General features: G+C 37.1%; 1 protein-coding gene and 1 pseudogene across 6 annotated transcripts in view; one reads left to right on the top strand and one right to left on the bottom strand.

The window, feature by feature from the left end:
* Positions 1 to 6,054, bottom strand: part of LOC111331238 (uncharacterized) — a 39,783-nt gene extending 33,729 nt beyond the window's left edge. For 2 of the 5 annotated variants that reach the window (XM_088740595.1, XM_088740596.1), the window contains exons 1-4: positions 5,684 to 6,054; positions 2,943 to 4,859; positions 2,721 to 2,863; positions 2,301 to 2,352 (exon numbers count right to left, since the gene is read on the bottom strand). In XM_088740595.1, coding sequence (XP_088596721.1) covers positions 4,423 to 4,859; positions 5,684 to 5,897 — 651 coding nt within the window. In that variant the 5' untranslated portion in view covers positions 5,898 to 6,054 and the 3' untranslated portion in view covers positions 2,301 to 2,352; positions 2,721 to 2,863; positions 2,943 to 4,422. The remainder of the gene's footprint in view (positions 1 to 2,300; positions 2,353 to 2,720; positions 2,864 to 2,942; positions 4,860 to 5,683) is intronic. The other 3 variants (XM_088740594.1, XM_088740597.1, XM_022936305.2) reach the window with 3 other exon arrangements.
* A 5,916-nt stretch (positions 6,055 to 11,970) lies between these two features.
* Positions 11,971 to 15,495, top strand: LOC148718974 (CUB and peptidase domain-containing protein 1-like; annotated as a pseudogene). Its single transcript, XR_015993622.1, has 3 exons — positions 11,971 to 11,980; positions 13,406 to 13,730; positions 14,638 to 15,495. The product of XR_015993622.1 is annotated as a CUB and peptidase domain-containing protein 1-like (transcript).
* Positions 15,496 to 16,240: the final 745 nt, after the last annotated feature.

The following is a 16,240-nucleotide window of genomic DNA, read 5'->3' as shown; positions in this document are numbered from 1 at the left end:
CACTTTTTTGGGGCGCCTGGTTTACCATCGAAGCAAACAAGAAAATCATAAACTTTCTCGATGTAACGCTTGACCTGACAACCGGCAGATTCGGACCCTATTCAAAACCAGCAACTACCCCTCTATACGTACACAGCAAGTCTAACCACCCACCTTGCATACTAGGAAACATCCCCGACGCAGTTAATAAAAGACTTTCTGAAATCTCTTCTGGCGAAGACATGTTTAACAAAGCCGCACCTCCCTACCAAGATGCGTTACACAAGAGTGGCTACACATACAAGCTGCACTTCACTGAACCGGAACCGCCCCGACCGCAACACCAAACCAAAAGGCGAAGAAACATAATTTGGTTTAACCCACCATTTAACAGAAAAGTCCAGACCAACATTGGCAGAGCGTTCATTAACCTTATTGACAAAAAAAAACCTTATTGCGCGCCGATAATAGCGTTAAGAGTACTTGAGAATATATTTTCGCCGATGTTCAAGATTTGAGTGTTTTAAACTATGTAATGTGGTCACGTTGCTGAGTTAGAGTTAACCGTCACGATGCCTCAGTGTGTATGGAGTTTAACTGATGAGTGGATCAACTTTTGTTGGTCTACAAAACAGGCTGTATTAAAATCCATATGTGCGTAACTTGAGTAGTCCATTTGCTACTGTAATCGCTCCTTCATTGTCGAGCACTGTCCTGGATCCTACGTTGCCTATTTCGCTTATATATATACTAATATAAATGAAAAACGAAAGTCCTTTTTTACTTTGCTTTTGCGCTACTCGTTTCACCGTTGTTGCGACTCTTCAGGCATAGCAAAGTGTATATAATATGTATAAATATGAGATATATTTATATATCAAGCGATGAAGGATACGGCAGCGATAAGAGACTTTAGATACACGTTTCATCTTGGGGGACAAGCTTAAACTTAAGGTTAATTGGTAGACGACTGTATCAGTCCAGATTGCCAACCAAATCATCTGTTCCTGGAAAGAGTGCATCCAAGAACGGCAAGAAAGCCAAACGGATCGCCACACCAAAGGAACCATGTCAATTTTAACTGACGTTCTTACATTAGCTCCAAATTTGGAATGCAGCGTTCATTTGGAACTATTATTTTTTGAGAGTCACGCCCAATCTTATCTGATAATAAATAGGGAAGGAATATATACATTCAGTTAGACTAATAAATGGGCGTCTTTTCTTGAGTCTATTGATTTACTCAAGATGTTTAACCTTACTATCGATTTTGTCACTGTCGAAGATCTCAATTCGCACTGAAGGGAAAATATTGACAGATTTTGCACGTGTACTTTCCCTAAAAAACACCACATCGTCGAGTCGACACCTTTAAAAATTGACGGAGATTGTTGTCTGTATTGTGAGTTACGGATCGAGTTTTTCCCGTTTTAATTTCTTGGCCCAAGCATAAACAGCGTGGGCCATATATCAAAGTTTCAGTGTTAATAACGAGAAAACAAGGTTAGTAAGTAATCCTGCTTAGTGTCACGTAGGTTCCGAAAACGATTTCTAATTACGGCATCAAATGAACGGTATCAAATGAACGACGAAACTCGAAAGCAAATCGAAAGTCAATTTGTGGTCATTATTTGGACGATGGCATTGTTTAGCACACTCTTTTTAAAGCTTTGGTGAACATTATTTGAAGCTGAAGTATTCTGCGCCCAAAATAATACAAAGTTAGCAGTTTAGCGGCTCATGTAACGAATCAGCAATGGTCCATTGATAAGCGTGCGTTCATCGAGGTATTTAACACTTACGAACTTGGTTTGGAGAACACGACAGATGTGTAAGAGCTGCTCGGTGAGCAGTCAAGAAACAACTCCAGATTTTCAACAGTTCTTCTTCCTTCTATTTTATTTCGTGCTTCATCACTCGTTGAACGTACAGCTGGCGTATGACCCAACTGAATTTTGTCTAAAGGATAGTTTCGAAACACCAGTTTTCTCTATCATAAACCATTTTCTGATAAATTCCCTTGGGAGCATCAGTCTGCAGCCAAGTGACTACTCCTTTCTAAAATGAACACGTGGCACCCCACCCGATAATCGCTCATCCTCAGCTTAAGTTCGTACAATTGCAATATCCATAGCAACTGCTGCCATGGAGACAGAGAATGGGAATGAATATGCATACTTTCTATCTTACCAATCCCTTAATGTTGTCCTTCAGCAGCATTGTTAAAATATATACAAACTAAGCTCGGATTTTTAAAACATTTTACTTTTTACAGCAGTGTAAGTCTTCATTCGATTAGCTTGTTTATATTTCTATTTTACCTGCTTTCTTCATCCGCCATCTGTATCCGTGGCTGTGTAGTGCCTTTTTTACCTGAAGGCAACAGTTGGATTTGTCACTGATAGGAAATTCTAAAGTGGCTGATATTTCCTTGCAGTTGTTCCAAATGTCTTTTATAATTTATTTTAGTGCACTGACTTTTCTGAAGAGGAGCTCCTTGGTGAAGGAGAACGGTTCAGGTTCGAGAAGGAAAGAAATTAAAGAGCCACAATGCCTAGTCATTTGAGTTTTCATTAACTATTATCACTGAAATCTAAATGAAATGAAGTAACCTTAAGAGAAAGAATTCGTTTTAACTAAAATATCATAAAATCATGATTATTTAGGGGGGAATCTAAGATATGCCTTATGTTAGAGTGTTTCTTGAACTGATTTATGTAAATTTTGCACGTGAAACACACCTGTCTTGATGCATGACTCGTATGGAACTTACCATCCATCGGCGATCGTACAGTGTATGTTCGTTCAAAAGTTTGTGAAAATACTTTTCATTTTCTCAATCATTGTACTGATGTTCCAAATCACGGCTTAATCCACGAAGTCCCTGGCAAAGCAGAATTTCATTAGTTCTGTTTGGTATCGTAAGTGAGTCGAAATTTTTACGAATTTTAGTAGTGTTTTACCTGACAATCAACTTTCGAGTGAAATGAATCGATTTTAAATAGATCCAAAGATGGTTTGCAAAGCGCTTGCAAACTTACTAGCGATACGTCCAAGTCTGCTTACAAATGTAAAACCATCCTGTTCCATTTAAACTCAGCGGATGTTATTATAAGGAGCACATTTTCGTAATCTCTTAAAAGCTTTTAAAGGAAGCACTTAGTTGGCAAATAAAACCTTTGAAGACAAATTTTCAGCATTTCCAATTGCACCTCACAATGATTTCCATTCAGCATTGGTGAAGTTGTTCCCTACTCAAACTTTAACAAGCTGGCGGAACATCAAAGTTCACTGCCGAAAAACATATTAAACTTGGCATAGAGAGTGATCTATTCTTGATGAGAATGCGATGATGTGGAAAAAGATTTAATCGTTGGAGATTTGTATTCGTTATTGTATTACAGAGAGACCTGGTAGCTTTTCCGAATGTGGCTCATTGGTCTTGATAGTTTTCTTATTAAGTCAATTAATTGGAATTAACAGATTGTCGTCTTTAGTGTTCCCTGGCAAAGACGCACTTTTTTCGATGTTACACAAGCAATCTGGGAGCAAAAAGTTGTCCTTCCCGATTTCTTTCGTTGTTGTTTAACCGAATTTTAAAAACACAGAGCTCTGCCCAGCGCTTAATTGGAATTGCTGTCTTTGTTGGACCGATGTTTTGTCACAAGAAAGAAGGTGTTCCCATAAACAGCCCAATTGCATTCGTCGCCAGTGGCACTTAGATAATTTTACGCTTACCTGCTTTTTTAATAATCATAAGAGAGAGATAACTCAATATTTGTGGTGATTTTGCCATGATGTGCAATTAATTCGCGCGTTTTTAATTAAAAAATCGTCGGCTTATGTTAAACTTTAATTATGAAATATAACAAAACCAAAACGAGCTCTCACACTGTTCAATAAAGCTCAATTAACTTATCCCGAGCGCGTTTAATAACTATCTGCTAATTTAACATGCTCTTATAAATGTTCGTTGGTTTACTTTATCATAGCTTAAAACGAACACGAACAATATAATCTAAATCACTATTGATGGAAATGTTTAAAAGGTAGTTTTACGGTTTTCTTTTCTATATTCATGACGCCTTTTATACAAAGCACTACTTCGTTACAAGCTGTACCTATTCCTTTATGCGAGCGCTATACTTTCATCAGCATTTTTCGTGACGTACTGTTGAAAACAATTTTTTCTTGTTTCCATCTAATTATTATTGGCGAAGAAATTCCACGGAAAAAGGCTGGCACGCTATATTCTGCTGGACCTAAGATCCGTTATTGTTCAACATTTTGTCAATCTGGCATCTTTGACAGCGGATACAAAACTCTATCATATATTTAGTACATCAGCTTAAAAAAAAAACTTAAGGGATAAGGTCTCTGATATTTTGACACAGCCTTGAATGTTATCTAAGTAGAGGCTATGACTGAATGCTTTAGCTGTCCTTAAAATAGTGCTGGGTTGAGATTTGAAGGTGGATAGCTCCTTGGTGACTGTTTTGATGTTGTTGTGAATATAGGTGGATGGAAAACTGTCACGAGTGATGGGTGTAAGCGGCTGGAATGGGTCAAACTACTGTCAAAGTAACACCTAGGCCCGTGCCACACAGGGTGTGAAGGGTACAGGTAGCCTTGGGCAGCAATGGCGTAATCCATCTCAGCCGCCAGCTTTCGCTTCCATTTCGTACGGCGATTTTGAAACCATATTTTGATCTGTGTCTCTGAGAGTTCCAACAGTTTTGAAAGCTCCATTCTGCGTGCGACACTGAGGTACTTGCTTTTCTGAAACTCGATCTCTAGGACATTTATCTGTTCGTTGGTGAAAGCAGTGCGTGGCCTTTTCTTGAGTTCTACACTTGGTCGTCCTTCATTTTGACGTGCGCCTTAGAAGTTAATGGGAAAGAAATCACAAGCATCTGTAAATTTGCAGTTAGGCTCTTCACAATAATTGATAGCTCCCTGCCAACTCCCTTTCTTACTAGAAGAAAAATTTGAATTTTAACCCCCTGTTACGCCCACTCAATCTTGTCAATTATCTTACCTTTCTATGTTCGAATCGACAAATTTAAAAAAGGTTGTTGGAAATTGTCGGTAGAGAGTTCTGCTTAGGTTTAATGAGCTCTCTATTAGACTCAGTTGGTATAAGGTTCTCTGGTTAACATAATATTTGGAATAAACAAGATAACAACTCATTCATTTGCGATTAAATTCAAGTAAACATTTCTCAATGGGCCAGCAAGTTTCCTTTATGCCTCGCTCGGGAGGGAACCACGACTTGATTCATGCTATTTGACACTATTAGGAAACTACACGTGGTGTTATTCTACAGCTAGCGTCTCTCTGCGTGCTGTGCCTAACAAAACTGTCCTTTTTGAAAGAAATACGTTTCCCACTGCTTTATTTTGGTAGCCATTGACAATGGTGTGGAAATTTCGAGCGGATTACTGACTGAAGTGGGAGGCTCAGTCTACAAAAATTTGTCGGTTGATTATGATATAGAAACTTAGTAGATGGAGACCTCTAAATCAAAAGGATGATTATAAAACGTCATGGGTCCATAAAGAATCATGAGCGTGAAAGTTCCTTTAAAAGTTTCAATGTTTATAAATCAACAAAAGATGAAATACATAATTATTTATCTTCATGTTGTATCGTATCCTCAAAATTCTCGATCAGAAGTACTTGTTACCCTTGCTTTGGCCCTTACCTTGAAAGGAGGCAACTTTGTCGTCTAATTTCTTCGATGGTTTTGAAGGCTCCTTGTCCAATTTTTTTGTTATCATTAAGTCTTCTTTGGACAAAGGCTCTTCAGATGAGAGATCATCACTCGATACGCTAGAGTTTTTGACATTCAGAATGTCATCTATAGAAAAGCTACCACGTTTGGTCAACCGAGGACTGGAGCCCTTTTCCATGTTCATATCGGTGGTCAAGGTATTCAAAATAAGACGATTACCCGGTGATGTCTTAACAAGATGCTCCCTTTGCTCCGAATGTGGAATAAAGGAGTTTACATGACTCGTTTCCCTCTCAAGTAAATAATAACGTTTAGTATGTTGCTCGTGCCAGACTTTGCTCACCGACCAATGAAAAATCGCATGATTGTTTACATATTGTAATAAAGAAAAGGAATCACTTAACAAAAGCCCGAGGAAGAGAGTATTTAATTCACGTATTGTTTGTTCCTCATTTGAGAGTAGAGGAAAGCAACTGAGCCTTGGTGATGTTACGAATACGTCAAGCAAGATCTACACCAAGGAGATTCGATTCTAGTGTCAAACCTAAAGCGGAAAGTCCCATTTTGAAAGCGATACAACTCAAACAACCTGGTGTTATTCTAAACATTACCTTAGCATAAACTCCGATTTAAGAGTAATGGTATTCGAATAGCAGAAGTTTGCGCTTAGTTCTAGATATAAAAAGATCATTATCGAAATTAAAATCTTTAACTACGAGACTTTGTGGGTCTGCATTTTGTCAAACCTCGCCCGAGGTAATTTTCCAATGCACAAAAGAATAGAAAATGCTAAAGGATGCACTGTCCACTTGCGCAATATAATTCCCAGCAGGGAGCCAGATTGAAACAGAGAAGGTTATTTTAGATCGGTTTATCAGACAGCGACATGTAATTAGTCTGTAGTTAGGTGAACAACACATGTCAAAGCGAAACTGCCTGGATGCTTAACGCTATTGTGTCAGAAAAGGGTTCACGCTTTCGTTAATCGGATGTTTATGACAAAGCGATTTGTATTTTGCATCCGAGAAAAGCGTTAAAATGTCCATCGGCGTTTAATTTTTTCCACGAATAAAAATCTCGAGTTGTTGTAGAAATCATCAGAAATTCCAGTTTTAAAGCGATCTCGATTTCGCATGAAAGCGAAAGGTAAATCGTGCAATCCTTATTTTACGCCATAGATCGTTCCTCTTATTTTTGCTAATTCTGCGGAGCCACCAATGATCTATAATGTCAAAAGAAGTGATTATTTCTAGATTGATGTTTTGGAATATTCATTTGTAGAGTTGTTTAACCAAATATTTACCGGTACTCACGAATACATGTAACTGATTTCCCGTGAGTAACACATCTGTATCGTGCACAAGTTCTACTTTACCCAATGAACCAGTTCAAATATGAAAATATCGGATTTGATCAAAACTCATGATGGTTAAATTGCTTGAGGATATTGTAAATGATATCGTGATATTTTCATATTTCCACTGAAACCCGTCATTACAGTGTCATCCTTGTTTAGCGGTTGAGCAGATCCGCCGCTGAAATAGCCTGGGTCTGAAATCATATATTGATTAGAGGACTTCAGCTATTCATGTTTTGCGAAGTAGAATCTCAGGCTTGGGTTCCCTGAAAAATAAACTGAGATAGACGTCTCTGTGCTTTGTCATGCACCTGCCTTTTTCAATGAAGTTCCTTTAGGTAAAATGAAACCATAACAAAACAGCAGCAGGGAGCGTGGGTTGAAAATACACTAAATTCTTTTCCCCGACTTGGATGACTTCGGCACCAAAACTGGTATCGACTAAAAAAAAAAAAAAAAAATTTTTTTTAATTTGGCCTTTTGTGAGCTAATGATTTTGTGTCAGAACCAGCTCTTTCCATAACCAAAATTGAAATGAGGCCTGCTTTTCTATTTTATTATATTTATTTTTGCTTTGGAAAAAAACTTCACTGTGCTAATTTCGAACAGTTAATTGACCGATCATTAGCGATTCATCTTTGCCTGTTTTGACTCATCAACCGATCAGTAGCTCAACCACAGAGAAATCACACTGTTAGCCAAGCAGTGGGAATGAATAGTAACTGTCAGATACAAGATAAGCAACCGTTATGCTACACAGCATGAAGACTCCTTCTTGCTCAGCAGCCGACGAAATGGCACCATGGAGCAAACGCGTCTCTCATTCATTGCCTCTCGTTACCGTCATCTTGAAGAGCCATAAATCATAGGAAAATACCACGACAACCAGGTGTTAAGATGGCAGTTGATAAACAGGAAAAGTTTCATTATTTATCCATCATTAACATCAGTCGGTTGCCATGACAAGAGCATACCCGTCATGCACGCGTCCTTAAGCCAATAAAAAGCTAACAAATTGGAAATAATGAGTGGAGTCGGCTGTTTAAAAAGATGGGTCAGGGTCCTCTTAGATTCACTGCTGTTTTGATTATGACTTGAAGTAAAGCAAGAAAGAACCGGTGGACAAGCAAAGCCTGGAATCAAATCAAATATAATCTCGGATTACCATCATTTCTATTTGTTTATGTTTCACGTTCTCGTTCCATTTTCGTTTTAAAGTTTATTTACCCGTATTTTTTTTATTTTCATGTCTACCTATTTATTTTTATCGATCCCTCTTTCTATTTAGTTACCTGTTGTTCATCTGTCTATCTCTATCTTACAAGGGAAATCTATGACTCGTGAAGCTCCACTGTACTTTTCGTGACCAACAAAGTCTACGCGGGTATTGTTGGCCTTCGTAGGTAACCATGTAATTCCGTTATATTAGTCTTGACGCAATTTTTCGAAAATATTCTCCTTTGGAGCAAAATAACATAGATTCACGTTCACCCACCGTTTAGTTATTGAAAATCTCGAACAGTGTCGAAATCGACATTTCTACTTAAAACGTAGATGTCTCATTGTGTTGGATTCTTTAGCTTTATTTTCGTACTCTGGTCGAAGATGTTCGTTCCAAAAATCTGTGTTTACTCAGGGCCAATCCAATTCTCAGGTTAGGACAAAGGTGCATTACATTGATGTAAAAATTATTCTAAAAACTAACGGGAAATAACTTTAAATTTACAATTCTCATTCCTCGTTTAGAACTATATTCGCTGCTTTGCCTACTCAAAGACTAATGCTATTTATATTCTCATGATTCAGATTATCGGTGTTTTCTTCTCAAAAACACTTTCCCTGGTTCTATCGGGTATCATTAACTACGGATGCACTAAAAAACAAACTCCTGTTTCTCTTTCATAAAAATACAGAGTATTGCTCACGACTTTGTCAATTAAAAGAAGACTCTGAGACGGGTATTCATAAAAGAACTGCACTCAAATAAGAAAGAAACTACTGAAAACAAAATTGTTAGAACTCTGAAATTTAGTTAAACATCTCCTTGACCCCCGCTTTTGGAACGATTATTCGTCAAGTTTGGTTTTAGGAATAAAATTCTTTTGTTAAAAAACAGTTTGGGAACCTCCGTTTCAGACACTTTATTTTAGGTGATACAAAAATCGTGCGAAAAAGTACTTATCAATTGTTTTGTCTTAAAAGCAAGATGCAAAGGAAGGATGTCCTGGCGTATAGGAAACAGCTGATCCTGACTTCATTGAGACAAAGATCCTATCTTCACGTTGTTATCGTTGCCGGAACGATGCCACGTTGTTTCAGCTTGTAGCATTGCCAAATATAGTCCGGTGGATGATTCATGGCGGGTATTCTTTGACATATACATCCTATTTTCACGTTGTTATCGTTGAGGAACGACGAAAATGGTGAAACGGTGCCGTCCTCTTTCATTTTCAGCAGTTTTAATTTTTAGCACTACCAAACATAAAGTCCGGAGGATAATCCATGGCGGATATCCTTTGTCCCGAATGGTCTGATCTATCTCGTATTTAGCTCAAATAAATAGGCTAAATTAACTGTCCTTGTGAGTCGGAAGTTTCTGCTGCTCTTGGGTTCGGGTAATTTTAAAACCCAGTTTCGGTAACAAAATTTCAGTTACAAGACAACCCCAATTTTCTTTTTCTCGGTGCAAAATAACACGTATAATTTTCATGCTACACCTTATAAAGAAAATCATGACCCGGTTCAAACGATTTAGTTCCCTGCTATGGCTAATACAGACAAAAATTATTCTATCCTAATCGATCTGAAAATTTGTGATAGTAAATGTTTCAGTTAAACACCATGTAGAGAGAAAAAGAAAAAAAAATGGAAAAATGAAAAATGATTGGGATTGATAAGTAACAGTATTTCAGTCTTAACTTCTCTTTAATTTGAATGAATGTGCCGCAGAGCAAGTGGCTATAGACTTCATTTTAAAATCAGAATTTGCCATGGAAAAGAAAAAACGGCAAGAATCACTGTCTCCAGTAATTTCTGCTTTGGGACAAAATTGAGTCTTCGAATCTTCGTAATTCCTGCCTCGTTAGGTATGATTGCCGATCATCGAGTATTGAGCGAGGCTGAAAATAGCTTGACTCAGTGGTAGTTGTACTGGGCCTCACAGCCAATATGAAACACACCAAACTTCACCTATGCATTATAAGGAAAAATTAAATTCTCATATGCCAACTGTAATTTAAGAAATTGTAGAAATGAAATGTCGAGAAAAAACAAGAGCGTTACTGCCAATTCCATGCTACACAATTGCAACACCATCTGCTGGTGACGGGGCAAATCCAAGAGAGTTTTTTTCTTTGTTCCTCGTGTAAAACCTGATCAAAATATTTCAGCCATATGACTTTGAAAGAAACCGAGTGTCAACAAGAGGAACGAGGGCGAACCAAAAATCTTTGTAAATAAAGTGAAGTATCAAGTACTTATTACGAGCATGGACAAATAAAATTTGTTGAGCATAACTCGCGTTATGAAACTGGGGCTTTTGTTCGTTTAAATTCAGGTCTGTGAAGTGGTACTTACTTTAGGAAGAGTTTGTTCATCTGTACAGTATGGAATAGTTTCCCTTTTCGAAATCAAACAATAAGGAATTCCACACGGTTACAAGATTCCCATCTTTTATTTGTAAGCATATCAGTCTTTCTCAGGGAAGAAGGGAAATGATCGAGAAAATTTTGACTCGTTAAAACTTGTTTAAATGGGCTTAGAGAAAATAAACGGTTTAAAATCCCTCGTTTGTGCAGATTCCTTCGTTGGTGTGTACCTTATTAACAGTTAATTTTACGGGTACTTCATATTCGCGAATTCAGTGGGAAAATATGAAAAAGGGCATACCATTTTGTGATTCAAGCGTTCGCAAATTCATTTTAAAGTTTTTTAGAAAGATATTTTTGAAATTTATAATATTTAAGAATCACCTTCTGGGGAAGGTTCGAACAATCAAAACGCACATTTGAAAATTAACAATAAAGTGTATTAATTGCAACGTTGAAAAATATTTCAGTTTGTACGTACTACGCGGCAATGACCTGGGATAAATCGGATTCAGATAGCAGTTCCTTTGAACCCGGCTTCTTCAATCCTTTAGCAACTGATTTCCCGCCTTTAAAGGAAGAGAGATTTTGCGAGGATTGTCATTTACGGTCTTTCAATTCGCTACCTTTTTACAATAAAGTAACAATAGTTGCGCCCCCCAACTTCTTAAACCAGGACATGAATATATTGTCTGTTCAAGTATTTTTTTACCCTTTATATTCCATGTCTTTGTCAGAGAATATGTACGCCGTACATTTTTTCAAAATTACACTTCTGTAATCTATCTAGTGTCAACAAAAATGACATTCATTAATTACCAAAGCAACTTTTAATTTAAACTTATTCTAAACAAGAAAATGAACGATGCCTTAAGGAAATAGCTAGTACTAGTCAACGCCATATCTCATATAAAACTGCAAATCTCGCTTCAGAAAAATTGCTAGGCAAGGTGCACTTGAGCTCTAAAGAAGGTCCTATTTTGGAAAAAAATGAAATGAAATATAAAAAAACTTTTGTCCTTCCTTTGTGACTTTTTTATGAGGGTCTCAATGAGGTATGGCTATCAGTTAAAATGTTTCCGTTAATATATTTAACGGTTAGCTTTTTTACCAATAAAGGTTAAAATTTGTCAAAATTCATTCATAGCAGCTATTTTTTTTGCCATTGTGCGGTTAACGGTTAACCCCATAGAGAACTTCTTATATAGCTACAATATTTTTAATGCCTTTCATTTGAAATATGCCTATTATTCAAGAAGTGTTACATTGTGAAAGTATAAGGTATTGTTACAAGGAAATTAACAAAATGAAAGATGAAAGCAGGTAAATAAAAACTAGCTACTTTTACAGGAAGTTACGGAGTGAAAAAATTGGTAAAGCTTTAGTTTCAGCTGCCATTTTTATTAATCATTCGCTGCAAGAAAAAAAACAGAATGCAGATTGACAGAGGTCAATATTCTCCCATACATACCTCCCGCTCGGTTAATAAGAACTAAATATTTAACCATTACTCGTGCAGATATTTTTCAAAGTGTTTTATAATTTTTTTTTTGTTACCGCCACGCCTGTTGACCTAAGGAGCAAATATTCCAAGAAAATATTAACCCACGCATCGAGCGTCATTGAATGTATGCCAAGGTATCTTATTTATTTGTTTCATTATATAATTTTTCGGAGAGGCCTAAGACGAAGATATATTTGAATCATCACAACCCTTTTTTTCTTTTGTTTTTTCGTTTTCTTGCAGCGAATGATTAATAAAAATGGCAGCTGAAACTAAAGCTTTACCAATTTTTTCACTCCGTAACTTCCTGTAAAAGTAGCTAGTTTTTATTTACCTGCTTTCATCTTTCATTTTGTTAATTTCCTTGTAACAATACTTTATACTTTCACAATGTAACTCTTCTTGAATAATAGGCATATTTCAAATGAAAGGCATTAAAAATATTGTAGCTATATAAGAAGTTCTCTATGAGGTTAACCGTTAACCGCACAATGGCAAAAAAATAGCTGTTATAAAAAAAAAATAGCTCGGTTAATAAGATGTTTATTATATGGCTGTGTCTTATAGGCCAATTTTTTATATTCTTTGTACCTTTTTTTTTCTAGACCGGTTTAGATGCCGGCCTAGATGGGAAAATCTAGACCGCTTTCAATATTGATTTCAGCCACTCAAATTCGCGAATTCGGTAGTTCCCAGTCCTTGTGAGACACAGCCATATAATAATTGTGTATATTAAATCAGCGGATAGCATTGAAGCACGCTTTGATTGGCTATACTACTCGAACTCCGGATATCCTTTGCTTTTCACGCCCAAGCAACTCGCGCGAGATTTGCGTCCGAAAAGATTGTACCCTTTGCAGGAATAAGTGATTTGAAATCATCTATTTGTGCTTTATTATCTCACTATTTAAGTATATACTAAAACAAATATTCACCTCAGTGTTGGTCGCTAGAGGTGTCTTTTTGGCATTGCCGCCGTTTGGCAAGTTTTACAACTGGTAATTATTAGTATTTTAAAATCTTGTGTATACCAGAATGCAAAGCTTTAAGACGGTGCAGCATTCGATTTATTTTCATTCATACGAGTTTGCCTTAGATACAAGGGTTTTAATGTGTAGGGTTGAAAAGAATTCATTTTATGAGGATCGAGCCGGTCTGTTCAGTTTTTTTCTGACTCTTAACTGGAGAGAAACCCAAAACTGTTATTTAAAAACTGGTCTTCTTTTCGTTTCAACATGTTTTAGGTTGTTCAGACCTTCATAGAAGTTGTCCTTATTGGGCTAACAAAGGATACTGCAAAGAGAAATATGTAAGTTATATGTCCAAGAACTGCAAAAACAGCTGTAAGCTGTGCGGCGGATCAGGTTCAGGACCAGCACAGTGCGGATACAAACTCAGTGTACGAATTGTGGGTGGAACCGAGGCTCCTCACGGAGCTTGACCATGGCAGGCTCAAATCATGACAACATATGGCTTCCCTTTCTGCGGAGGGACTTTAGTTCATCCGCAATGGGTTGTCACTGCTGCTCACTGTGTCCCAGGAAAATCTCCGAGCGATATTCGCGTCAGGTGAGCTAGAGGATTCGAGGAACTTGAAGAAGTAAAGTTATTGGACTTATAGACCAGTTAACTCAACGCGTATATCAGTTTTCCCGTTGCTTTGGCCTTCATATTTGACCTTTTCTTACAAGATACAATACAAGACAAGATACATCTGTTAACCTTTAAACTATATGGGTCAGCACCCTCCTATATAACAGAAATGTTGCAATGTTACAGTACAAACCATCAAGAAGCTTAAGATCTTCTGATATGGCTGTAGATTATTCTCATTTGCAGCACCCACAGTTTGGAACTCACTGCCTGAAACCATACTTAATAATTATGAAATTTCAAAATTTAAAGCTTCTATAAAGTATTTCTTATTCAAAGCACGTTTTAGTTAAAGTTCTATTAGAATAATGTATATAGGCTAAATACTGCGATGAGATTTTAATGTTTAATTTTTACTTTTAATTTAATTTAATCTTAATTTTTAGATACAAATTTTTAACTTGTACTTTTATATATTTGTGTTTTATCATTGATGTAATTTCTAATCTACAAAATTTTCAGTCTGAAATATTCAGTTGCAAAGTGCCATGAGCATACGGATATGGTGCTATATTAATCTCTATTATTATCATTATTATTATTATTTATTTAGCTTTCGTCGAGGTTTATATAGGGTTTATCGCCAAGAGTAACGTACCGTCAATCGTATTTGGGTAAAGACTCTTTCAGTGACAGCCTGACATTTTGACAACCTTAGAGGAGAAACCAGAGGTTTAAAAACTTATTAACTTCATCATAGGCCCTTATATTAAAAGTTAAACACAAATAGTTTTCAAGGAGCGAATATGAAAACATATTTTCAGCTTTTGCAGTGATTACAAAGAAAGTTGCATTTATTCCTTACCATTTTTCTTATCTTCAGACTTGGAGCTCATTAGCGCAAGCAAAGCGTAGAAACAGAACAGTTAATGAAGATCGAAAATATCATTTCGCATCAAAGCTATAGAAACCTTATGGCATGGCTCACGATATCGCGAAGATAAAACTGGCCAAGCCCGCTAAGATCAACAAAAACGTCAACTTGGCCAGCATGCCAGGATCAAGTAGAAGTGTTGCAGATGGCAAGGAATGCTGGGTGACAGGTTAGAGTAGCCAAATATAATAACTGTTATTTTAGTGAGAATGGTAAGAGGGGAATATTTGGGAAAAGGAAAATCCGACAAAAGTTCAATCAAAACCGAAAACAGGAGCAGAAACCGTTTAAAGCCAAAAACCGTGTGAAATAAAAAACAAACAAACAAACAAACAGAAAAAACAAAACAAGAAAACACACTGGGTACCAAACAGCGACAAGCGCTCTCAAAATGTCTTAGATTTAAAAACCAAAAGAATTGGCAATGAATATTCTTGATGTTAACCTACACGGTTATTACGGATTTTGATAGGATTTGGAAGAATGTCGTGAGGCGGTGCTTCTCCAGACGTCCTCCAACAAGTCAAAGTCCCAATTGTGTCCGATTCAAGGTGCAGACGGGCATACGACTCATCAATCCACGACTCCATGATTTGTGCTGGACTCGAACAAGGAGGAAAGGACTCGTGTCAGGGAGATTCTAGTGGGCCTATGGTCTGTGAGGCTGGCGGAAAGTTCTTCTTGGAAGGTGTCGTATCGTGGGGTATCAGATGCGCTGCTTCAGGAAAATATGGTGTCTACGCCCGAGTCCGCTATTTGCAGAAATGGATTGATGAAACAATGAATGCATACTAAAAAGGGAAATGAATAAAGTGATTGAGAATGAAATAAATTGTTTGTGTTTATTTTTTGACTATATTTGCGTAAAGGCGAAGCAAACTTTGAAGCAAATCTTTCTCTTTTCTTATACTTCCAAAACACGTCAGTCGAGACGCTTTACGTGAGACCAAAAGCATAAAAAACCCAAAAATATCCCAGTTTCGTTTCTATAGTTGTTGGGTCCAGATAGCTCTTTAAGAAGTTTCTAAGTTTAAGTGAGACCTGTAACTATTACTTATTCTCTGTTATAATTCAAAATTCTGAAAAGGCTGAATAAAGATTTGGTAATCAAGCAGAAATGTGTAGACAGCGGAAACCGGAAGCAAGGTTTTCAAAGTGAAGGATAAATATCACCGCCGTAGCTAGCCATGAAATGGCTTGAAATAATGAATTAAGACCCGTTTAAACGGTCTCAACATTTGCTTCAACATGCATTGAACACTTTTTTGAAACAAACGTTCGGTCTGTTTAAACAGGTCGTCCAACTTGTTGAAAACGTAATAAATGTTGAAAGCTTGTTGAAAGCGTGTTGAATCAAGGTTAAATCGGTTTAAACTTTCATTCAACATCGATTCAACTTTTCCTTTGTAACGCCCTTGTGAGGCCTTTGAAAGGCCTCCGTACAACTTTGTTTTTGCGTCCAACATTTGCTCAACATCCGTTCAACTTTTGTTGAACGAATGTTAGTCAAATGTTGAAACCGTTTAAACAGGCCTTAACAGTGTCCCTTGAA

Source organism: Stylophora pistillata, chromosome 12 (assembly GCF_964205215.1).
Source record: "Stylophora pistillata chromosome 12, jaStyPist1.2, whole genome shotgun sequence".
NCBI lineage: Eukaryota > Metazoa > Cnidaria > Anthozoa > Scleractinia > Pocilloporidae > Stylophora > Stylophora pistillata.
This window is presented reverse-complemented; position numbering and strand designations above follow the sequence as displayed.